Source organism: Megalobrama amblycephala, linkage group LG1 (genome assembly GCF_018812025.1).
Source record: "Megalobrama amblycephala isolate DHTTF-2021 linkage group LG1, ASM1881202v1, whole genome shotgun sequence".
In the NCBI taxonomy this organism is placed as follows: domain Eukaryota; kingdom Metazoa; phylum Chordata; class Actinopteri; order Cypriniformes; family Xenocyprididae; genus Megalobrama; species Megalobrama amblycephala.
In genome coordinates this window covers 5,503,797-5,530,740 of record NC_063044.1, presented here as the reverse complement: position 1 = coordinate 5,530,740, position 26,944 = coordinate 5,503,797, and the positions used below count along the sequence as shown (strand labels likewise).

Below are 26,944 nucleotides of genomic sequence, written 5' to 3'. Positions count from 1 at the left end.
CAACCCTGTTAGTAACACATGATAATGCTAATGTGAAAAGGTTATTCACTATACAAGAAAGAAACTAGCTGACCTTCAGTTACTGCATTTTTGAAAACCTTCACAAAAATACCAACAACAATACAGATGTTGTCTTTACTGTTCTGTTGACGTCTTGGGATGCAATTCTTGCTTTTCTCTCCTGAGAAATGAAGAATCCAATCCTTCTGTGATGACAAACTGTAAGAATGTTTTGTGTCTGAAAGCGACAGAATAAAAATGACGGCTCATGTGCATTACATCTAGCTGGTGGAGAAATCCTTGTGAGCACAAACTGGACATTAAATATTAAAAAAAAAATTCTGTGGTTCAGTTTTTGCGTGTATGTCATTAAACATTGCAATTCCTTCTGATGATTCCAAACATTATTATAAGAGCTGGTATCAAGATTGTCTCCAAGTTTAGAGGTCTTTTCCTAATGCAGTTCTTGATGTGCACTCACAAAATGTCCAGAAATCTGATGCTAATGAGATTGCCCCAAGTGCATAGTGAACATGACTCAAGGACAACCAATAAATATTCCATGTATAGATGCACTGCCTTGATTTTCAAAACTAAATAGTGTGATGAATATAAAAACTTAACTCCATCAATGCTATGAACAAAATAGAAAAAAACAGACATGCCTTTAACCAAAAAAGAAGAAAACTGTGCATGTATTTACATATGATTTGAAATATCTGACACACTACAGTAAAAATCGAGTTCTGCATTTCAGTCAAAGGCTGATCAAGACTTCTTCATCGGTTCCCCAGGAAATAGGTCAGGTTGAGGTTTGAGGTCTAAATAGGTGCAAATCCTCCACCCACAGTCCAAACAAACCCTCTGGCAAGAGTGAGACGCCTACCTGTGATTTCTGGCTTTCGTTCAGGCGTTCGACATCTTTGAACAGGCTCTCGAAAAGTGCTTCTCGTCGTTTGTTTGAGCGGTTTGTGGAGGCCCTATCGGCAGCATGGAGGAATATGGAGGATGATGGGTTGGAGGTGAGGAAATCTAGACCTGTGTCGAGTAGGAGCGGTGCAGAGTGGCGGAGCGTCCCGCGGAGTGGGCGGCGCAGTGGCGCGTGTGCTGGGACGGCTGGTCTAGACTTCGCTGGAAATGGAGCGAGACGGTATGAGGACATCGGGGGGGACGGGGAACCGATGAGGCTGATGGTCATGTGATCTCAGTGAATGGAGATCCCCTTGGAGTCTGTAAGGGGGGGGGGGGGGGAGAGAGAGTGTGAGGGGAGAGAGAGAGAAAGAAAGGATGAGAAACCAAGACTGGAAGGTGGAAACTGCGGGAACTGTGGAAACTAAAATTAGTGATGCACCGAAATGTATTTTTAACCAAAACACCGAGACCAAATTTAAAGCAGAAAACTGAAACATTTTTAATAATGAACACGGCACAGTGTTTATATGGGAACCACCAGCAGGGTGTTAAAAGTAACACTAAAGCAGTGTTAGAATTAATTAGGCACTTAAGTGATTGAGTGATGATTGAGTATTATTGAAGACACCTGATGATAACGAACACTGAAGGAAAGAGGAACACAAGAACTACAACTGACTTCCAGCCACAGCTTTAAATCTCTCTTATTACAAACCAGACTTACTTTATTTCTGTCATTCATCTACAGTTTTTTCGAGAGATTAACAGAGGTTTAGATGTTGATGTTTTATTGAAAATGTTTGTCACCATTATGATGATCGGTGTTTTTCTTTAGTTGGGCAGTTTGTCTCTTGACTTTTCATGTCAGTTTGAAAAGAAACCATGAAAGAGAGATGTAATGTAATTTTAATGTATTTTCAGTTGATTTCATCTAAGGCTGTGGCTGGAAGTCAGTCGTAGTTCTTGTGTTTCTCTTTCCTTCAGTGATTCTGCTCATTATCATCAGGTGTCTTCAATAATCAAACAATGATCACACCATCAATCACTTATGTATCTAATTAACTCTAACACTGCTTCGGTGCTACTTTTAACACCCTGCTGGTGGTTCCCATATGAACACCGAGCGGTGTTAAACACCGGGGAATTTACTATGTATAATGAATATGTAATATAGTGCATATAATTATTAAAATGCTCCTTTCTAGTGTTCATTTTTCTAGCTAACTATGAAGTTTATGTTAATTGAATGGCTTTTCTGCTGTAAATGTAATGTAAGGAGACATTGTTAACAAGCTGTTTTACTGACGTCTTTTCGCGGTTGAACGCTGATTGAGTGATTACATGACATGAGACATGATGATACATTTCCGTTGTACCGTTTCTTTCAACATACCTTCTGATGTTCATTCATGTTTATTTTGTTCTATAACTAGTAGTAAAGAGAAATCGATGATCAGTACACTTGCCATGGCTGCGATCTGTCAGGCCACATTAAAAGTGTCAGACAAGTTTTATTGACGTTTTTTTTGCGGTTGAACGCTGATTGAGCGATTGCATGAGACACGAAGGGCGATTAAATGATACATTTCGGTTGTACTGTTTCTTTCAATATACCTTCTGATGTTCATTCACGTTTATTTTGTTCTATAACTAGTAGTAAAGAGAAATAGATGATCAGTTCACTTGCCGCAGCTGCGATCTGTCAGGCCACATTAAGAGCATCAGAACAGTTTCATTGTTTGAATTTCATAATAAAATTGATAGAATCTGAAAGCTGAGACTGCATCCGAAATTGCATACTAGTAGTAGGTACTACATATGATTTGAAACTTACTTCGCAATCATTAAAAAAGTGCATTCTCTCAATATAGTATGAATGAAATTTGGACGTACTACATCCGCCATGTTGTCACTGTCATGTAACCCACCAGCATCAGTCGTGTCGCTTCACTGTGTTTGTTTCATATTAAAAAGTAACAAAGCACAATCCTTATATTGGATGACATGTGCCAGCCTTAGCGACCACACATCTGACATGTTCACCCAACACGTCATCGGAGAAGCGCTAATTAAACGTCACTCTTTCGGCCAATGATTTTGGCCCTCCAAAACAATTTTGGCCAGAAATTTTCGGTTCATCACTAAAATAAATATAAGGCAGAGAGAGAAAAGGGATGACTAAATGGTCGAGGTGACAAAGAGAGGAAAATAAGGCAAATCAGTTTCAAAAGTGAGGAGGATGAGGGTGGCCTACGAAGGGAAACTCACACTGGTGTAATTTTTCCCATCTAATTGCCTTCCATCTTTGAAGTTCCACATGCTACACAGTCCAATTTCCATCAGCCCATTGAGGAATCAATGAGTTAATGGCCCTAAACATTTTGTTGCTGCTATTATAAATGTAATAGTCTTCAGGTTAAGCAAAGAGCAGAGCGATCCTCCAGAGCGTCAGTGGGTTTTGCAGGTTTGGTGTTTGGGTTGTGCAGGTTGGACATGCTAGTAAAGGGAGAAGGAGGGCTGGGTGGGTCGTGGGAGTCACATTAGGGTCCACTGGGTCAAAAAACAGAAGGACAGGGTGGGGGGGTAATCCATCCCCCTTATGTGTGCAGCCCTGCCACTAACCCACTCCCACCCCTTACCTGAGTGCCACTTAACTTTTCAAGTGGACTCTCTACGCAGGGCAGCGCTACCATGGGCATGCCCAGCACAGACTCAGGACGCTGGGGTCGCGCTGGTGGGGGTGGGGGCTTTGCCTGCTGGAAGTTGTTGATCACACACGTCACCTAGAGAGAGAAAGAGAAGAGAGCGAAGAAAGATAGAGAGGGAATAAAGAGAAGAAGCAGTGGAGGGAGTGATGGAGAGAGGGATCTCTTGGATTTCATCAATATGTCGGCAAAATTTGCAAGTTGTCTTAACCACAATAAGGTCTTGTGATAATTTCTAAGGCCCTATTTCTAACTGGTATTTAGATGTATTTTGGTTGATCGGATTTCAAGTGGACAAGGGAGACACATACCCGTTTACATATGAATGCGAAAGGATACGATGGAAAAACATACGGAGAGCAGCAGCAAATCAGGAATGGTGAGAGAACATTGTGCTTGGTACATTTTTCGTCTTTAAACCAAATTTGGGTCTTCAGCTGACAAAGTTTGAATCCTGTTTGGCTGGTGCGCTTGACCATAATGTTTACACATTAGGTCATTAGGTGGTCTTTTGTGTTGTTCGGATATATTTGACCACATGAGGGTTTACACCACGAAAGCAATCTGGTCAAATTCGTTTTCGACTAACTCTGGAAGTGGTTGAAAGTGGACAAGCTCAAATCGTTTTAGATCCTGTTCACACCTGTATTTAGCATCATCTGCTTGTGATCCGATCGACCAAAGTGCATCTTAATACCAGGTGGAAACAGGGCCAAAAGTTGTTCAAAAAGTTTAATCTGGATTAGAATGATCTGGATTTGGAAATCCCATGTTATGCTATCCATGATCAGGTAATCCATTTTACCCTTGTGCCAGATTTCAAAGCAAAACTGGATTGGATCTGGATTACCAGATTACCAAATCTGGATTGCTAGTACTCTACGGAGCCCCTAAAGGGACATGGTGATTGGGAAAAAAAAAATATATTTCAATGCTTTTGTGTTCTCTCAGAAAAGTTTTGTGTAACGTTCCCCCGAGAAACTGCGTTCGCTCACAAAGAACTTTTGATTGGTTCATCTCTACTGGGATCAGTATAATCCAGATTTTTTGGATCAAAATGTATTCCAATCTTAGTAAAAAGTTTTGAACAGCACAAAATGATGATTTGATCCAGATCAAAACCAAGATTGGATTTTGTGATCTAATCTGATTTCAGAATCATTTTTTCCTTTTGAACAACCCATTTTCAGGATGTGATCCAATCCGATAGCCGAAATCACTCTCTCACCAGAAAGACAGCGATGGCTCCGCCAGTGAAGTATCCAGCGAGGACGTCGGCCCAGTGGTTGCGGTATTCAGCCACTCTGACCACACCCACCAACATGGCCAGACACAGCAGAGTCAGACTTAGTGTGGGTTTGGTCAGACGCGTCCCTTTAGTCCTAAACACCAACGTCACGTACATCTGCAAGCACAGGCAGGCAATGGTGAAGAATAAGCCTGATACAATTACCATGTTTTATAGGGACTTCCCATAGATAGTATGATTTTTATACTGTATATAAACTGTATTTATGATTTTTATCCCCCCCCCCCCAAAAAAAACCCCCGAAACAAAACAAAACAAAAAAATTAATGGCTATTATATTATATTATATTATATTATATTATATTATATTAGATACACAAAATAATCCGACCACATGATGCGCCTGACTAACCACTCTCTTGTGATGCTCTATGAACGTAGAACACATCGCTAGTCTCAAGCGGCTGTTCACTCAAAAATGCGTTATTGCGTTGAAAAAAACGAGACGCGCAGTGGAATGGGGGAAAAAAAGCAAAAGTTGTTTTTTTAACTTGACCGGCACGTTTTTAGAATGCTGTTTCATGGGTGAGGTGCTGCAAAAGACACGAGACACGAGTGTAACAGTCAAACATGTCCGCCAAACATATAAACAATAGGAAAAATAGTGCAATGGAATGCAAAAACCTGTCAAGAACCACTACTGTATGTTTGATATTTCATGATGGTGACAGGCTGAAAGGTGCTGTTTTTTTGATAACAGCCTATTACTGGTGTTGTTTATTGCTATTACTTTTTGGCTAAGAAATATTTAGTATTTTTCTTATTTTATATTATTTCTGAGTATATAGGATTTAAGATTTAAGTAATTTGTTTTACATGTTGATCACTTCAGGTGTGGCATACTTGGAATAGAACTTTTTTAACCATAATAAAGAGTTTAATAGTTATTAAAGAGAATGTTACTTGAATCATATTGTAGTTACATTTTTAAGTTGACTAGTTAAACATCAAAAAAACATCTAAAACATGATTCGGTCAATCATCAAGATTTTTTTTTTTTTTGCCAAATCACCCAGCCCTAACTAACATTATAAGTGCACGTCAGGAAACATTATAAAATAATAATAATAACAACGAAAAATGTAGTTCATGACCCCTTTAAGACCAAGACTTCCTTGTCTGACCAGATTCACCAGAAGGAACATGTTGAACCAGTTTTGCAGTTTTGCATTGGTTTTGCTGGTGACATGGCTATACTAGCATAAATCAGCAGGAAAAGCACTGAAATTCATATTAGTGTGAACTGCTCTTTACAGCAATTACGTTTGTGTCCTGGGGGTTTGTGATATTGCTTATAAATCCAAGGATTTACAGCTGCAGTATTTTGTTTGTCTGTCAGTACTACCACAAGGGAGTCATTTCAGATTCAGTCACATCACTAAAACGATTAAAATGGTTCTAGGTTCAATAAACTCACCACTGTATACACTGCCGAATAAACACTGAGGGCCGCATCCTTGGAGGGAAATGATTTCCGTGCAGATGCCACTATGAGGGGGTTTCCTGTGCAGGCTTTGCGCTCTGTGATGTACTGTAAGTTGGAATGGCAGCCCAGTGCTGTGTAGTTTGGTCTGCACGCTGACAGGAAGTGAGGCGTCTGGTTTCCTGTCACCACCTGTCCAGCATTGGCAAAGATGGTGGTGGTGAACACGCCAAAGGTATAGACACCTGAGTGAGAGAACAGAAATGAAAGATATCAGAAACACATGCAAAACATGTAAATATTGAGGCTACTGATATATTGGAGACCATAGGAGAGTGGCATGTAACATAGCCACTATGTTAAAGGGATAGTTCACCCAAAAATGAAAATTATGTAATCATTTACTAATTGAAAAAGGGAGTGTTATTGCTGGTGATGGAGGCCTCACTGAGCCATAGGATTTTATCAAAAATATCTTAATTTATGTTCCAAAGATGAACAAAGGTCTTATGGGCGTGGAACGGCATGATGGTGAGTAATAAATGACATAATTTTCATTTTTGGGTGAACTAACCCTTGGGTGAAGCGTCTTATGAACTACTCTGACCAACTAGCAGTTATGGTTAATCAGTCTTTCTTTTTGGATTCAAATTGACCTTTTTATGTAACTTAATTTTAAAAGGTTATGAACAATCTTGAAGAAAAAAATTAGATGTAAGACTAGTCAAGGCAGTTTATGCAACTGGCCAATCTGATCTGTATTGAAAATAAAATAAAAAATATTTATAATATTGACACCAGTATTGCCAATTTGGCCACCATATTCATTACTGGTCATAAAATATAATAACTTATTAATATTGTCCATTATATTTGTTGGTGGTCAATCAATCAATCAATAAATAATATAATAAATAATTTATTAATATTGTCCATTATATTTGTTAGTGGTCAATAAAATAAAATAAAATAAAATAAAATAAAATAAAACAAAACATATTAATACTGTCCATTATATTTGTTGGTCAATAAAATAAAATAAAAATAAATAAAATAAAATAAAACAAAACTTATTAATATTGTCCATTATATTTGTTGGTCAATAAAATAAAATAAAATTCAATTAAATTAAATTAAATTAAATTAAATTAAATAAAAACGTATTAATATTGTCCATTATATTTGTTGTAAATAAAAATAGATAAATAAACTGTAATTGTTTATCATATTCATTATTGTTCATAGAAACATGAAAAAAAAAAATATTTATAATATTGCCCATTATATTGATTATTGGTCATAAAATATTGTATTTGGTTTGAAAAGTCAAATAGTAGCAGTCGTGTCCCACCATATGACACTTTATTGGAAATGATCTTAAAGAGCATTTTCTAATTCTTGTCTATTTATTATAAATGCAGTTCTTATGAACTTGAGAAATAACCTGTAATATTTCTACTTTTAAATTTCATTTGTCACAATGCAGGGCTATTTAAGTAAACTGCAAAAAAATGTTAAAAGTTAAAACAAACAAAAACTTGATATTCAGATACAGCACTTAAAAACACATTTACATGCATTCCTTTACATACATTCAACCTAAAATTTTAATGCTGAAAAAAAGAATAATAAGAAAAAAAAAAACACAAACTGCATAAAAATAAAGGTTCTTTATTGGCATTGATGGTTCCATAAAGAACCTTTAACATCCATGAAACATTTCCATTGCTCAAAAGATTCCTTATAGTGGAAAAAGGTTCTTTAGAGTATTAAAATGTTCTTCACACTAGAAAAAAATGTTCAACGAAAGGTTCTTTGGGGAACCAAAAATGGTTCTCGCCATGAAAACCCCTTCAAAATGGCTTTGATGCTCAAATGATGATCAAGATCAAATATATTTTCTCTGTTGTACCTAGGAAGCGTATGACGCGTCTCAGCAGGGGGTTGAAGTAACAGCAGTCGGCTGTGACTATGGTCTTCTCCTGCGCGCCCTCCGACCTCATGAAAAACGCCATCACCTCGCCAGCCAGAATCTGAAGGAAAACACACAGATGGATCAGACTGGAGCTTTGCTTCAGCCTGCCAGAACATCCACCACTCCATTTGCTTTGGCATAATTTGTTGTAGCTCCATTTGGTTGAAAACCGAGAGCAGAGAAACATGCGCATTATACTCTGGCTAAGCAGGCGTTTTATCTGCCTCCTTGAGAATTTGAATCATGAGTTGCTAATAGTCCCTCATTTTCACCGTTCCCAAATGCCAACACCAGAACCTCATTATTTCTGATCTCCCTGGTTACGGTTAAGACGAGTAACAGCTCATCAACATGACTAATTCTGCTCTGCCATGTAAGAGCTGCACACACATCAGTTCTCATCAGTGTGTTTAAATCCTCATACTGTATGTCTTCTCTCTGTAATGCAAACAGTAAAAGCAAATTTATTACCCATAATTATAACATAGCTCCCAGTCATTTCCGATCAATCATGTTATTCTGTGCTCAAAAACAATGAACAATGTAAAACAAACTACAACCCAGATTACACTTGCAATGAGAACAGGCATGGTTAGTATCACTTTGTGCAATGAAGTATTAGCTGCATCAATGTGTATGAAAATTTGGGATGTCTATTATATTGGAGACCACATTTGTATATAAATAAAAAAAATCAAATAATATAAAGAATAAAATAAAATACACAGTAAGAAAATCTAATACATTTACAAATCTAATAAAATAAAATTATAAAGACAATGTATAACTTAAAATGTGAGTAACACTAAAAGTCATGTTAAAAATGTGCATTTTTTTAAATGATGCATTTCATTGAATTTGCATTTTATTTCAATTTTTGATTTTAAGAGCATTAACATTTTATGAACATTTGGGTTAAATAAACATTTAAAAATAAAATAATCTAAAATTCTCAAATTATAAAGAAAGTAAAAAAAAGAGTAACACTGAAAGTTATGTTGAAAAAACTGCATGGGATTAGATGCATGAGAAAAAAAAAAAAAAAATTAAATAAAATAAAACAACTTTATAATATTGAAAAATATCTATAAAATAAAATAAAAACTACTTTATATTATTGGGATGAGATGCATGAGATCATAACTGTACTGAATAAAATAAAATAAAATAAAATAAAATAAAATAAAATAAAATAAAATAAAATAAAATAAAATAAAATAAAATAAAATAAAATAAAATAAAATAAAATAAAATAAAATAAAATAAAATAAAATAAAATAAAACAACTTTATAATATTGAAAAATAAAATAAAATAAAAACGACTTTATATTATTGGGATGAGATGCATGAGATCATAACTGTACTGAATAAAATAAAATAAAATAAAATAAAATAAAATAAAATAAAATAAAATAAAATAAAATAAAACAACTTTATAATATTGAAAAATAAAATAAAATAAAAACGACTTTATATTATTGGGATGAGATGCATGAGATCATAACTGTACTGAATAAAATAATAAAAAAAAAAATAAAAACAACTTTTTAATATTGAAAACTAAAAACAACTTTATAATATTGGGATGTGATGAATGAGACCATAACTGTACTGAATAAAATAAAATAAAATAAAATAAAACAACTTTATAATATTGAAAAATAAAATAAAATAAAAACTTTATAATATTGAAAATGCAAAAGTGAATGAAATTTCTAATTGATCATAACTATTATTTATTTTTCTTGAATTAACATTTGTTTGCTTTTGAAAACTAAATGTCCCCAACAATGTCTGAATATAACTAGACAATTGTCTGAATATTATATATATAAACTTTATGACCCTAGCAACAAGCTGTAGCATCAAGGAATCCAAATTTGTTTTTACCTAGCAAAAATAGATATAGAATCATACACATGAAGAACCAATCATGTTGGAGAATGAGTCATGTCACCTTTGCCATGCTCCTATTCAATGAAAACTGTTGTACTCTGTTTGTCAGGGGAAATATTCTAAAATTGGTCTGAGATTCTCCGGTCGTGATTAAAGTATATTCGAAGGCATTGTCTGCAGTGTGTCTGGTTACTGCTGCGCAGCAGGTCAGTGGAGCACTAGAGACCTTTATTCACAAGTGTTAGTGTTCAAAGGGACGTCTTCCAAATCAGAGTGAGGCTTTTAGGCGTCCAGCGTTACCAACATAGTCAGAGTAGCTATTATGCTTAGGCATCTTATGCAGTCAGTAAAATACTGGTATTTCTAGTCTCAGGCATCCGGGTTTACCTGATATAGCTATTCTTAGGTGTGAGGGGAGGAAGTCACATGAGGATAATATTAGAGGACACCTTAAGTCAGGTGCGTAGGAGAATTTCTACCACAGAAATCAAAAATATTTAAAATAAAATAAAATGCTTAGGATGGATTCATGAGACCATAACTGTACTGCAAAAAATACACTCAAATTATAAAGACAATGTATAACTTAAAAAAGTGAGTAACACTAAAAGTCTCATTAAATATTTGCATGTTGTTGAGATGAAGCATTTTAATTTCTGATTTTAAGAGCATTAACATTTTAAATACATTTGACATCTGAACCATACTGGAAAACAAGCACCTCCCTGGTGGCAGAAGAACAGGAGACCATAAACACTGACATCAAATCCATTACCTTCGACTCAAAGCGACAGAGAGATACGTCAGCGATGAGACAGTGAGGGACAGGGACACGGCGCTCACCTCACACATTTCCCAGTTTAGCACCTGACCGCTGACACAGACTGACATCAGTGATGCACAGACACACAGAGGAAATGATCAACACAGTCCAGATGACTCATGCAGCAAGAACAAGTTTGGAGGGTTTATGATATTGTATAAGGTGACTGATTTTCATTTTTGGGTGCACTGCTCTTTAAATCCGACTGCGATGTTGTTGTGCATCTAACGCAGTGCGTCGGTGAGACTGTGAACATCAGTTCGAGTGTGAATAACGCACCATTAGATGAGATTCTAGCTCAGCTTTTATAGCCTGTCATGGCCGATTAGGCTTGTGGCTCATGCTTCTCATATAAATGCATATTATAAAGCAGATCTCAACATCGCAAAAACTCCCAACTGAGTGCAGGAAAGGGTCACCCACAGGATATGATGTCTAATCACAGCATACAATCACAAGAGTATTTGATACCAAAGTAAATGATATGAGATCACAGCACAGAAAAGAAGAAATCCTCCCTAATTAAAATGGACAGCTCAAGATTTATATGTGAAATTTGCATTAAAGGCACAATATGTAAGATTTTTGGATTAAAAATATCCAAAAATCACTAGAACAGTGTTATATATTTTGTTGACTTGTGTACTTACATTATCCCAGATGTTTCCAAGAATGTTTAAATTCATAGAAATAAGCAATTTTAACCAGGATACGGACTGTGTGCGTGCGTCGCCTGTTAAAGACTTCATACCCACGTTACATTTGATTTCCAGTTTTATTTTGAAGAAACCATGGAAACACCAAAGACACTTTAATATATTATGTGTTTTATTAGACAGGGGAGCAACTGTTTGGATACATTCATCGACAGAAAACTAATCAAGTTATATAGCTCAACACAGTAAGCCTTATTGTTTAAATCGTGTTTTCTTGATTTACTGCGAGTACCATGTTTTACCATGACTAATATTGATCTAGTTGACTGCAGTGTGTAACAAGAGTCTCATAGTAGCTGCCGAGCGAATACAGAGTAGCATTATAATAACTTTCAACACACAAATGTATCTAATATGATAAACAGCGCTGCGTTACCCCACATAGCAGAAGAAGCAGAAGCGCTCATCTGTGGCATAATAAAATCTCTGTGTGTCGCACTCGTCTCTCATTACCAATCGCTCCCGCTCTGCTTGTCATCCATGAACATGATTTCAGCCCGAGTCCCAGCCCGATTCTTTTCCACCGGCTGTAGATGTGAAGACACCTCCCATGGTTTCAAGAAATCAAAGTGTCATCAAGCTACGCCTTTGTTTTGAATAAGCGACCTCTAGTGGCGAAAAATTACATAGTGTGCCTTTAAGTCAACATGAAAATTAACCCCATTTACTTTGTTAATACAAGTGGACAGCCTGGACCACTTAACATAATAAACATGCTCCAGCCAATAACCGAAAAGCAGCGTCAATACGCAAGCTACTTACATTTTAAATGCGCGTTCATGACTGTTTCGGGAAGCACGGAGGGGAGGGCCAGGTGGAGTAGGACGGAGGGTCTAGCTAGCCTCTGTTTTGTTTGACAACACTTCAAACGTCAACAGGAAGTTACTCCGCTCAGAATCGCTTAGAGCGCCTTTAATACAAGACATCATATAACAGAACATGGGTTGTGAATCTCAAAATTAAGATATCTGGATGTTTATTATTTAGGTAAATCAGATGAAATTGGGAAGTTTTTCAACTTATATAAACTCTAATATATAAAATAACATTCAAAAGTTTAGATTTGTACATGTTTTTGAATGAAGTCTCACCATTTATTTGATCAAATATTCAGTAAAAGCAGTAATATTTTAAAAATAATTTAATAATTTAAAATAACATTTCTAATTTGAATGATTTAAAATGTATTTTCAGCATCATTACTCATCTTTCAGTCATTACTCATCATTAACTACTAATTTCAAAGTTTTTTTCTTTTCTCTTGCCATCTCTAAATAATTTTCCAAATGATAACATTGTTTATTATGAAACGCTCTTAATATGCTGATGACAGATAAAAAAATAATTGTATTTTCTGCATTCTCATTTTCTGCAGCATTTTAGCAAAAGTATCTATTTTGCTTCTACTGTTGTTAAAATAACTGCGTCATCTGCAGCTCTTTTAGCGTGAGAGAAGCAACAACCACAGAGCTGAAAGGGCTTGAATGAAGCACGTTTGCTCAAGATAAAGATATTAGGAATTTAGCGCCGAAAGATCATTACCGTAAACGACCCCGAGCATTTGTGGTGTAAACCGCTGCGTAGTTTTGATGCGCTGCTCACTTGGTAGAAATAGTAAAATGGCACAATTAAGTATGCCATTTGAATACCGCTGGTATAGTGTATATATTTAGAGGATTAGTTCACTTTCAAATAAAATTTTCCTGATAATTTACTCACCCCCATGTCATCCAAGATGTTCATGTCTTTCTTTCTTCAGTCGAAAAGAAATTAATTGATGAAAACATTCCAGGATTATTCTCCTTATAGTGGACTTCAATGGTCTCCAAACGGTTGAAGGTCAAAATTACAGTTTCAGTGCAGCTTCAAAGGGCTTTAAACGATACCAGACGAGAAATAAGGGTGTTATCTAGAGAAACGATCGGTTATTTTCGAAAAAAATAAAGTAAATATATGCATTATAGTGCTTCCGCCAAAACTGCACTTACGCTATATGTCCTACGCCTTCCCTATTCTACTTACGGAAAAAAATGGAACTGGTGCTGTGTTCGTTCCGTAAGTTGAACAGGGAAGGAGTAGGACATACAGCGTAAGCTTTTAGAAGAATACGAAAGTGCGGTTTTGATGGAACCACTTGGAAGGCGATCATTTGTTTATATAAAGCATATACAGTTATATTGTTTTTAGAAAATGGCCGATCGTTTCGCTAGATAAGACCCTTATTCCTCATCTGGTATCGTTTAAAGCCCTTTGAAGCTGCACTGAAACTGTCATTTTGACCTTCAACCATTTGGAGTCCATTGAAGTCCACTATAAGGACAAAAATCCTGGAATGTTTTCATCGAAAACCTTAATTTCTTTTCGACCAAAGAAAGAAGAACATGAACATCTTGGATGATATGGGGATGAGTAAATTATCAGGAAAATTTTATTTGAAAGTGAACTAATCCTTTAACTACAGTTTTTACAGTTAAATTATTTACTAGAAATTATTATTTAAGGATCAAGTCAATTATGCATATATAAATACATCTGCATCATTTAAATGCACCTTCTGTTCATCTCCTGAGCAAACCAGACAGTCAAGCGATGCTTTTTTATGTGTGATGAAACAGAATGAAATCCTAGAGTCCTGACACTGCTGCTTTATCCCATTTCATCTTCTCTCTTATTGTGACGTAAAACAGATCATGAACTTGCTCTTCCCTGAGGCTACGAGTGGACATACATGCCATGACAGAGAGATGCACAGTTCAGACATATGTTGAAATGCCAGTGCATTCACCCCCTCGAGTAGCTAGTGCCATCTGCTCCAGTTTCTCAGGTGGCATCACTGTTCACCCTCCACACGCTCCAACCCTCCCTCTGGCCATCACAAGGTTATATTTAGGCTGTTTTGATGCTATTTACACCTCAAATCAGGCAATTTTAAAGCAGGAATTTTATGTAGCGTGAAATGGAAGTTGTGATTGTATTTTCTTCCCTATTGTGACGTATCTTCGAGTGAAACAGCTTTTCGAAAAAGAACAAATGTAGGGCGGGGCTTCATTTTGTCCACGGGGAATTGATTGGATGATTAGTGGTTTGCTATTGGTGGATCTCATGTAACAAGTTGTCTTGCCCTCACATCAGTAAATACTTCTTCAAAGAAGAGAATAGAAGAGATGTCACTGCAAGAGAGAGGGGAAGTTATTTTAATTAAAGAATACAAGGGGAAAAAAATGCACGGATAAATCATTTACATTAAATACTGCAACAATCCATAAAAAATAAGAACTGTCAATATTGATTTCATGGTGATTTTAAAGTGCGGCAATCTAGTGACCTGTCTAATGCACAAGCAGAGCACAAACATCCTCAAAATGTTTATAATTCATAAATGAAAGCACATTAGTGGAAATGTTGTGGTAAAACGGTTTAGGGAAATGAAAGCTCTAGCATAAGTTCTGCCAGGAAGACTCAGTGTTATGTCCCCTATTAGTTTAGATCCATCCAATCATTTTATTAGTATAAAAGATCGGTACTTACACATGTCAGAGTTCACAGATGCTGACACAAACCTTCACCTCCATCCTCCCCACCACCACCAGGATAGTCCCTGTCCATCCCTCCCAGGGGGTCGGCTACGCCCCTGTCTTCGTCTTCAGGCAGGAAATGCAGAGTTTGCAATCCTTTAGGATGTGAGCTAGGGACAGGGCCTACGCCAAAGAACTTTATCTTACAATATTTTGCTTGATTGTTAACAAATATCATTATTACATTATCTTGCCTCCCGAGTCTTTCTGGTAGAAGTATTATGGCCAACCGAATAACTAAAATGGTTTTAAAGGGATAGTTCACCCATAAATTCTGTCATCATTTACTCACTCTAAAGTTCTTCCAAACCTGTATGGGAGTTTCTTTCTTCTTTTGAACACAAAAGAAGATCTTTTAAAGGGGTAGTTGGTTATGATTTCACTTTTACAGAAATCACTTTTTAAGGACTACAACAAACTGCTGGTAGGGACTACAATGAGCTTCTTCCTGGGTTTGTGACATCACTAACCCTAAAATTTACATAAACCCCGCCCCCGAGAACACGCAACAAAGGTGGTGAGGACATGTTGGGCTGCTTTAGAGAAGAGGAAGAGTTGTTGTAGTAGAGTGTTGTTATCATGCTGTCATTTTACTCCGGACTGCTTCACAAACGAGGGTCAATTCAACGCTGGATTTGGACAAAGGATTAACATGACGACACATGCTAGTCAATGAGTTGAATCAACTCCACAGCAACTACATAAATTTATCCACTAACCGTTCAAAAATGTCCAGTTTCATTCTAAAAGTTGTAACTTCTTCCTGAGTCTCTGCATCAGTGTCGACTCCAGTTTGAACAGTCTAAGGCAGAACACCGTTACCGACAATCGTCATTTTGGCTGCGTGAGATTCTCCAGTTTTGTTGTTGTTGAGCAAACGAAGTGCCAGCTGTTAAAGCTCCGCCCACTTCTGGTAAGCGTGTAGGGAGCAGCAGCTCATTTGCATTTAAAGTCAGTGTGTTTTTGCTCACACCCAAATAGGGGCAAATTTGACAAGCTATAATAAATGATCAATGGGGTATTTTGAGCTGAAACTTCAGACACATTCTGTACAAAAAATACTATGGAAGTCAAAGGCTACTGTCAACTGTCTGGTTACAGACACTCTTCATAATATCTTCTTTTGTGTTCAACAGAAGAAATTCATGGAAATTCAGGTTTGGAACAACTTGAGAGTGAGTAATTGATGACAGAATTTTTATTTTCAGGTGAACTATCCCTTTAAAAGACTACAAAATGCACTTTATGTTTGTTTGATCCTTTTGATCTTTTTATATGCACAAAAATGAAACTGCTTTAAAAGAGACTTTAAGAAGACTTTAAACATAGCACACTAGTCATATGTAACACTTTTCTGGTGGTTTCATGTCACTTTTATGTAATTTTTGAAGCTCGACAGCCTTTGATAACTGAGTATGTTAATTATGTGAAACAACTTTTTTCTAAACATCTACTCAACAGATCTGATCATGAGTTTAAATCATGAGTAGGTTAAAGGCGTCGGTGATGCTATCAAATTTTCAGAAATCAAAAGTTACCTGCAACACCTACAGCTTTTGAAAAGAACTTTTAGAGCAGCACAGAATTAATAATTAACTGCTTGTTTTTGACATTCTTTCAGCATTAGAGTTGGGCTCTTTTGATCATATGGTGTAGAGATTGTGACAGAGAGAGCGTTTATCTTGGGCTTTCTTTCATCAGTCTCTACCACTCATGCTTACCGTCTCTTGTTCTCATATTCCCTTCAAATTAATCATCACAGTGAACACACTTTCATTCACTTTTCTCTTTGTTTGGTGTACTATATACTCTTCTGCGGGCTAGAATTGGCAAGAGAATTTGCAGAACCCTTTGATAAAATTACATTTTTATGACTGAAACTAAACTTTTTTCTTTTTTTTTTGGCTGAAGAACATCTGTTATATGATATATGAAAGGTAGTTTCTGTTGTTGGAGTTTGTCTATGTAAAAAGTACTTCCCTGACTGTAAAATTGAATATTCAATATGTCACTACATCAGTAGACGGTGAAGATGAAAATCCAAGTCTTAACAAGCTTCAGGACTGTTTGGGTCTGAAAACTCATTTCAGACCTGAGAGATGTTGGAAATATTCAAGTTTGCCCAAATGTGAAGTACCATGTTCTTGTAAGACAAATCATATTAAATCAACATCTCACTGCCCTCATTATGAATTACATTGTATTTGTATGAGAAGGTATTATTATTATGATCCTTTTTTTGGGGAACACAACTGTTATTGTCCACTTTTCAGTGGAATAATTTGAGCATTCACATCTGACCAGGAAGCTCTAGAATCAGACAACATGCTATTAATTAGAAACTGAAGGTCTGTCCATTAAATAGTTTCTCATCAGATTTTAGAAACATGAAGAAAGCCACTTCTACTCCAGAAGAGTGTCAAATTTGAGAGAGATGAGCAGAGTCAGACACACCACAGAGCTTGATGGGACTTGTGGCTGTACATTGAGTGACATTTCAGCTTCAGTGGTTACAGCTTGAAGTCTCAGCATGAATGTACACCAGGGGACAGAAAACACTCCATCAAATTCGCTGAGAGACAGTGAGAGATGTGACACAGGAAACCTACATAGATTTTTCATCTGTCTGTTATGCAACACATTTTATTTTAGTGATGCTTTCTTGCTTTTTTGTTTGGCTCTTTATGAGTGGTTATGTCTTTGTTGTATTTAATAATAACAATAATAATACAGTTCAATCATGACAACTAGTTTTTGCATGTTATTGAACATGGCAGTGTTAATGTATTTGGTCTTGGCAGACTAGATCTGCTATGCTGCTTCTGTTGATTTTTCGTTACTGCTACTGCTGAGCAAGTATGAACTTGCTACTGCTGATAGATTAAAGGTGCCATTGAACGTTTTTTTACAAGATGTAATATAAGTCTAAGGTGTCCCCTGAATGTGTCTGTGAAGTTTCAGCTCAAAATACCCCATAGATTTTTTTAATTAATTTTTTTAACTGCCTATTTTGGGGCATCATTAAATATGAGCCGATTTATGCTGCGCGGCCCCTTTAAATCTCATGCTCTCCGCCCACGGAGCTTGCGCTTGCCTTAAACAGTGCATAAACAAAGTTTACAGAGCTCATATAACCCTCAAATGGATCTTTACAAAGTGTTCGTCATGCATGCTGCATGCATGCGTCGGATTATGTGAGTATAGTATTTATTTGGATGTTTACATTTGATTCTGAATGAATTTGAGGCTGTGATCTGTGGCTAACGGCTAATGCTACACTGTTGGAGAGATTTATAAAGAATGAAGTTGTGTTTATGAATTATACAGACTGCAAGTGTTTAAAAATGAAAATAGTGACGGCTCTTGTCTCCGTGAATACAGTAAGAAACGATGGTAACTTTAACCACATTTAACAGTACATTAGCAACATGCTAACGAAACATTTAGAAAGACAGTTTACAAATATCACTAAAAATATCATGATATCATGGATCATGTCAGTTATTATCGCTCCATTTTTTGCTATTGTTCTTGCTTGCTTACCTAGTCTGTTGATTCACCTGTGCACATCCAGACGTTAATACTGGCTGCCCTTGTCTAATGCCTTTCATAATGTTGGGAACATGGGCTGGTATATGCAAATATTGGGGGCGTACACCCCGACTGTTACGTAACAGTCGGTGTTATGTTGAGATTCGCCTGTTCTTTGGAGGTCTTTTAAACAAATGAGATTTATATAAGAAGGAGGAAACAATGGAGTTTGAGACTCACTGTATGTCATTTCCATGTACTGAACTCTTGTTATTTGACTATGCCAAGATAAATTCAATTTTTAATCCTAGGGCACCTTTAACAGACACACTGCTGTGAGCCTGTAAGATTTGCTGCTGCTGGATAAATAGACATACATAAATCCCGTAACAGATCTAGGCAGGTGGAGCTTTGGAGGTGGAGGGGTTCAGAGGAACTCTGATAGCCTACAGCAAACACTCAACCAGACTATTTAAATATTGAGCAAGCAACTTCATGAGCTGTAGGATCAGCAGAAACCAATCAGCTGTCATGCAGCAGGCGCAATGATATTACGCAGCGTCTCTCACAACAAATGTCTCCATGGTTGCAAGGCACGCGCCCTGTGCAAACAGGGGGTCACAGGAGGTGCGTAATATCGTTGCACCTGCTGCAGCCATGGTACTGCAGCAAAGTTCCCTGATTATTACGGCAGAGTATAGTCCCTAGCCATATCGGCCTAGAAAATCACAACTTTTAATTTTCCGTCAGTCTTAGTACACGATGTAACTACAGAAGAGTCAAATTTTAAATAGGAAAAATACTGAAACTCTTTGGTCATTTTTGAGCGAGACGCTATTGGTCTCATTAGATTCAATAAACTATGCTAAGCTATGCTAAAAGTGGTACCGCCAGACCCGGAGATCGGCTGAATGGATTCGAAAACGGTAAAACTCATCTGTTGGAAAACGAGCGATTTTCAAAAAAAGTGGTTCCATTGCATTTTGCTCATTGTCACAACTAACCTATGCCATTCCACACCATAAATGTGTCAAAGTAGGCGGAGCAACTTTTCTCTATTTACAGATATGATGAGAAACGCACAGGCGAGTGACGCATGTACGCAATTTCCCGCGAAAACCCTCCCATCAGGTCTAAAATATAAACACTTAAAACAGGCTTACCATAGTGAATCGGTGTAAGACAAAAACACATTTTGGAAGAAACATTGATGATGTATGGACTCGTTATTTAAATTTTGAACAATAACAACAAAAAAAGGTTACATAGTGTACTGTTCTGTTCTTTTAAACATTCTATTTAATCAAAGAAACCTTATTTTTTAGCATTGTTTCCATAAAAATATGAAGCTGTTTTCAACATTGATAATAATCAGAAATGTTTCTTGATCATCAAATCATCATATTAGAATGATTGAAGACTGGAATAATGATCATCAATTGTAAAAATATTTCACAATAGTACTGTTTTTACAGTGTTTTTGAGATTTGTAGTGTATTTTATGCATGACATTCCCCCATAAAAAAAAATCTGGGTGACCGTGTCACTGTTTTGGACAGAAAGTGATTGTGTCCCAATGGGCAAAAGCACCAGATGTTCCACATTTCATTCCTTTTCTCACTCTCAATCTATCATTGCCCCTTCCGGGCCATCACAACATCTCTAAACGAGTCTCTTGGCTGTGTTTCTATCCCACATGCCTTGCTTGATTTCTTGTACTTTCCCTTATTTATGAATCTAACAAAAGTCTTCCATTTCAAACTCCTCCTCATGCGTCTCTCGACCTCGTCTTCACTTGGCTGTACTTTATGTGTGAGTGTGTTTTGTCTCTGACAGCTCATGCCAGTACACTCACACATGAAGCTCGTACTCCAGGCTTCAGATCTACTGCTGGCTCATGCACTCGCCCAGAAACACATGCCCACAAACACACACACTAGAAGTACCACACGTGGCTCTGACAGACTCAGAAAAGGAGGGAGGCAGATCCGTGTGGTCCCACAATCTGTTGCCTCCATTTCACAACGTGGCAGGGAGACACCAGTAAAACCAGCACCTACAAACCATCACATCCAGTTATAGTTGCTGTCTACACCTTCTTTACTCTTCAGAGGTTGCTCTGTCACTGCTCATAGACTCATCACGGATGTTTCATTTCACTATAAAATGTCCCTAAAGTTGAGTTGCACCAATAAAGATTAAGCTTAAATCTATATTAAATCAAGTTTTACATGATAATTCTGTTGCACCAGACTTTGTGAAAAATAGACAGGCTTACATTTAAGCTACATTAAGCTTTTTATCCTGGATTTAATTTACATTTAAGATAGATAAAATGTAATCCTGTTGCCCCATTACTCAAAACTTTTATTTAAATCTTAGTAAGGGATTAACTTTAAACTTAAAGGTAAGGAGGAATTGATTATGATGAGAATAAACTTGGTCAAAACGATCCCTGTTCACATGGATCAGTGAAATTAAAAACGCTGTATTATTCATGCCAGGCCACTAGTGGCGATGAAGAAACACACCTACACATCGCAAATTAGCATTTTTGTCATTTACATGGAGACGATAACCAGTGTTGGGGTAACGCATTACAAGTAACTTGAGTAATGTAATCAGATTACTTTTTCAAGTAACTAGCAAAGTAACACATTACTTTTTCACATTTATTGACTGACAGCTCTCCTGTCTCCATGTTGAGAGAAATTGTGTGCGCTGTGTGAACATGATGGTTATTGTAGTTCCAGACTAAATGTGAACATGCATTTACTCATTTCACTTGCACAAAAACATTAAGTATTCCTCAAAATTAATAAAAACAGTGAAATGCTATCTCAGAATTTTATGCAAACCTGTAATAAACTATATTAAATTACACAAATATACATTTTGCACAAATATATATGTATTTAATCTCACTTTAGTAACCAATGTCTTTACAGCTGAACATCGATGATCCAATTCAGCCATACTAATAAGCAAAGATGGCTTTAGATTAGATTTAGAAATAAGAGTGTTGAACTTCCTTCTCCTGTATCCTGTTCTTCTTTAATCCAGAATGGCAGCACAGCTGAAAGGTTTGTTTGAGTTGCGCCCTCTACTGTACAGGTGTAAATATGCATTTCCTTCAGCCTGAGCCTTATTCATTTCACTTTTGGTGTGAAAAAGGCCTTAACATTTGCCAAAAATATAACTGTTTTGTTGTTATTAAAAAACAAACAAGCCCAGTCCAGGTGAGAAAAAGTAACACAAAAGTAATGTAATGTATTCCTACTTTTTAGGGAGTAATGCAATATTGTAATTCGTTACTTTTAAATGTAACTTTCCACAACACTGACGATAACTATCATTTTCAAAAACTTGCACTTTCCAGGCCCCCAAGACGCCATTGTTGTGTAAATGAACAGCCAAAACGCATAAAGTTTTCAATTTTTAGTTGAAAACAGTGTCGTGTAAACAGCCCCCCTTTAACCCCCCCCCCTTTTTACATTGTAATATTATTGTCAATTTTAAAACTCTTATTACTAAAATAGAAAAACTAATTTTATTAATAAAATACAGCCAGTTATTTTCTAAATCAAAATAAAAAAAAAAATGCTTAAAAAAGGTAAGATTAAGATTAAGATTTTTAACACTATGATATTGTCATGTTAACAATTTAAACTGTCAAATTAAAACAAATGTTTTATTATAATTTAGCTATAATAATAAATTAATATTTTTATTTTATATTTTCATATTATTTTATTATTATTGAATAAATATTTTACAATTTAAAGAATATATAATAAAGGGAGGGTAGGCAATTTCAGAGAGGCTAGCAATAGCAAGCTAGCTTTGAAAGCATGAGAACTTCAAAGCCACGCCTCGCCCGAAACACATGAACGCACACAGCCAGAGCAGAGTCTGCAAAGCACATAACATTACAAGGATAATGAACGTAAACAACTTACAAAGCCCTAACTTGTACCACCTGACTGCTGCAGATTCATTTCGGTGTTGATAGTGTTGACATAGAAACGCATAAATCTGAGGACATGAACAGCTCCTGGTAAAACGTCATGGGTTGCCATCTCATAGTTATGGTTACGATATGGCGTGAAACAGCATAAGCTCATTGTTTAGGTTAAGGAGGAACTGTAAAAGGCTGCTGTTTGTTTGTGGCACTCTGCGACTGACGTCTGTCTAACTGCACAGCATGAAACAAGCTGATGACGTGTGATATCTGAGGTATAAAAATACATATGTTGACAGGACCTAATGCAATGATTGGACAAACATTTTTTGCTCCTGAGACTTCCACGGAAGATTTATGTACATTTAGACCACTTATATTATTGATTGCTATCAGGATGTGAATTTTAACCAGAATAACTCTAAAAGTCTTTATGAATTGCCCACCCTACCTTTAATATCTTTATGATTATTCCCCCACATTATGGTGAAAAGAATGACATTATTTTTGGCATTATGATAACGAGAGTTTTGGGTTGTAAAAATAATGTCACATACAAAATGATTAGTCCTAAAATAACCTTTGTTATATAATAAAGCCTGTTTTATAAGTGTTTGATTTTGGTGTGAAACATGACCCACACTTGCTCTTGACAGGATTTGTGAGATTCTCTCTCACACACATACACAAAATCACATCACATGTACATATATCCAGATAATGAATGACGATTCATTCTTTATCACCCAAGCTAAAGTTCTCACTACCCACAAGCACACAGAGAAATGAAGGGCTACTCACGGTTATAGTAGGAATCGCAGCAACCAGAGAGTACACGAGCACCGGTGGTACGTTACTGGTCTCATCCGGTCCAGGGTAAGGCTTGGAGAACGTCTTATCGAAGCAGAAGAATCCCTGGACGTGTACGGGAAAGGTGTCCGTGTATTCGAAGTAGTATGCCAGGAGAACGGTGCCTGCCATGATCACCAGCTGAAAATAGAACATGATCCACGCTTTAGAACCAGAGAAGAAGACGCTCCGCCACAGCCTGTGTGTTAGCGCACGATCACAGAGACACACACTCTGGTGTCGTGATACTGAGAACGTTACATGCTGTTCTACGAGGAAAGCCGCACAGAGCGAGTGCGAGGAGAGTGGAAAGCGGGGAAAGATGTGGAGAGAAACAGCGGGGAGGGACAGCGTGAATTTGAGCCTGAGCAGACACAAATTGGCTCAGCGGCGCATGTGTGTGTCCGTGTGTTCACGTATGTGACATTTTGGATGTGTGTGAAACACAACGAGGGTGTGAACACACTCATTAGTGACTTTCAAAACGAGCTCCCTTTCATTCAAGCCTTTTAACACACTGTGCTTCTCATTAAACCTTTAAAATACAAAGACAACAGGCTTTTACACAAGCAATCCACAAATAACTACTGATATATAATGATCACAAAAGGTATCTAATAGGGCTGCACAAGTTGGGGGAAAAATCTAATTGCAATAGCGATTTAAAATCCAGGTTTGCTGTGCTTGTTTGTAGGGCTACATACTTTGGCCAAAATTTTGGCTTTGACAACATGGCTTTAAAATAATAATAATAATAATAATAATAATAATAATAATAATAATAAATGAAAATAAACAGAATTACTAAATTTAAAAAAACAAAATAAGAAAAATATTATATCAAATATTAAAACATTATAAATACTATTATGATATTAAACCATGAAAATATTATGAAAATATTAAATAAGATATTCTAAATACTATTGTAATATTTCACATTATTTTATTAAAAATATGAAATTATTAAACAATTTTATCATTATTTTAATATATAATATAATAATATAATAATATATATATATATATATATATATATATATATATATATATATATATATAACTATAATAATATTTTTTTTTAAATATTTTCATATTTATATAAAAATATTGTTTCAATGAAATTCATACTAAAATTAAAATGAAAAAACAAACAAAATAATATTGTAATATTTCACTTTTTTTATTAAATATGAAAATATTAAATAAATATATAATTGTATTATAGTTTTATTTATATATATATATATATATATATATATATATATATATACACACACACACACACACACACACACACACAATTATTATGTTTGAATGAAATGCATAATAAAATGAAAAGAAAAAGAAAATATTCTAAATACTATTGTAATATTTCACATTATTTTATTAAATAATATGAAAATACTATGTAAATTTAATACAAATATAATTTTATTATTATAGTTAAATCATTATAAAAAATTATTCTGTTGAATAAAACGCATAATAAAAAGAAAAGAAATAAGATTTTGGTGGTAAATGGCTGACGACCGTAATATCACAATGTTAAAAAAAACTTTGGCCATATTATAGTAATAAGAATTTGGCAGTAAATTTATGTCACATGACAATAATATTACAATATCATTTCCTTTTTATTTTAGTGTTAAATGTGACCTGACATAACTGTGAAATACATGCCCAAAGGCATTTTTGGAGGCCAATGTATTTAAATATAATGTTTCTTATTCTCATAAGTGCATTGCACTTGTTTCCTGAGCATATGAAGTGTAAAAAATATGCTTGGATTATTCACCCAGATCTCTCAACCCACACAGACACCCACATACACACACACCCAAACAAAAACCTTGAACCATGTGTCAGTCAAGAGTTCTTAATGTCTCTCACATATAAAAAGTGAGAAAAAGACAAATACTGTTGCATATGATTGCCCTGGTGAAGTGGTTAAACATAAAGGGTTAAAATCTTCTTTTTTAAAACATACACCATTCCAAAGCAGCTTTACAGGAAACAAAAATAAAGAAGATAAAAGGAAAAGAGCTTAGATTTAGAGTAGTGCAATGCTGATACTGTCCACTAGGGGACAGACCAGAGCTTTGAAGATGATCAGTGGTGCCTGATAAGGCAAGAATTACTATTACGATTGCTTATATTTAGAGTAAGAAATCTGAACAATTCCATAACCATAGGTATTAAACTTTGGTGAATAACTGTTAAAAAAAAGAGAATAATATTACAAACTGTGGTTTGTTAGGGAGAGATGTGCTATTAGTTTTCTAAGCGATCAGACTTATGATTTTGGATAATAAAATAGGCAAAAAAACCTACAAATTTACATTAAAGGAGGGACTCAAGTCATATTTACAGACTTCATAAGGCTGGAGTCTTTTGACTTGAACCAGTAGACAAACACCTAGAGCCAGCAGCAAACCTAGAAACAGCACAACAGTGCATTAAAAATGCAAAAATCTAGTTGTTTTTGTTTTTTTCAGCCACTTTCTACTAATATACTACCTCAAAGAAGCATTAATAATGATGATTAGAAGCCTATAAATTCTGACACTATGTTTAGTTTTTAAGTTGTTTTTAACTTTCAAGACAACACTGTAAAAAATGACCGTGATTTTAACAGTAAAAGACTGTAAAAATGCTGCGGTGAAAAACTGTTGATTGGTTTACAGAAAGTTTCCATACTATATACGGTGAATAACTGTAATAGATCTAATGGTACATTTAATGTAATTTTACGGTAAAATACCATTAAATTCACAGTTTTTGGAAGTGAAAAATAACAATTCATTGTAAAATTTACAGTGAAAAACCGTATATTGACATTCCCACAATTCCCTGCGTGATACTTCACATTTGATATATTTTCGTTGAAATAACTCTGTTTCTTCTTAGTTTTTCTCATTTTTTTCTAATCAGTTATGTACATTAGGATATTATGTTACATCTAATGTTGTTAAATTAATGTTTATTGCATTTTTAAAATTTCATGCATGTTACCATGATGGTGTTTAGTGTGTGTGTGAATGACACTGTGTGCACCTTCTATATGTTAGTGTTGTTCTTCTCAGCTTGTGGAAAAGCTGTTTGTGATGAATTTTGATTCATCATGTGACTCTCATCACCACTGTGTTTGGTGACTGTCAGTGTATTATAAAGGTACAAAACAGATATTAGTACTTCATTAGGTTGGTAAATTAACATTATATCAGTTAATGAAATACGTTATTTTACCGTAAATTTAACAGATTTA

General features: G+C 35.7%; 1 protein-coding gene across 2 annotated transcripts in view; it reads right to left on the bottom strand.

Annotated features, from left to right (window-relative positions):
* Positions 1-26,944, bottom strand: part of plppr2a (phospholipid phosphatase related 2a) — a 41,078-nt gene continuing 14,134 nt past the window's right edge. The window contains exons 3-8 of one of the 2 annotated variants that reach the window (XM_048180253.1): positions 23,629-23,817; positions 8,262-8,382; positions 6,344-6,594; positions 4,846-5,022; positions 3,552-3,695; positions 1-1,230 (exon numbers count right to left, since the gene is read on the bottom strand). In XM_048180253.1, coding sequence (XP_048036210.1) covers positions 1,195-1,230; positions 3,552-3,695; positions 4,846-5,022; positions 6,344-6,594; positions 8,262-8,382; positions 23,629-23,817 — 918 coding nt within the window. In that variant the 3' untranslated portion in view covers positions 1-1,194. The remainder of the gene's footprint in view (positions 1,231-3,551; positions 3,696-4,845; positions 5,023-6,343; positions 6,595-8,261; positions 8,383-23,628; positions 23,818-26,944) is intronic. The other variant, XM_048180198.1, reaches the window with a different exon arrangement.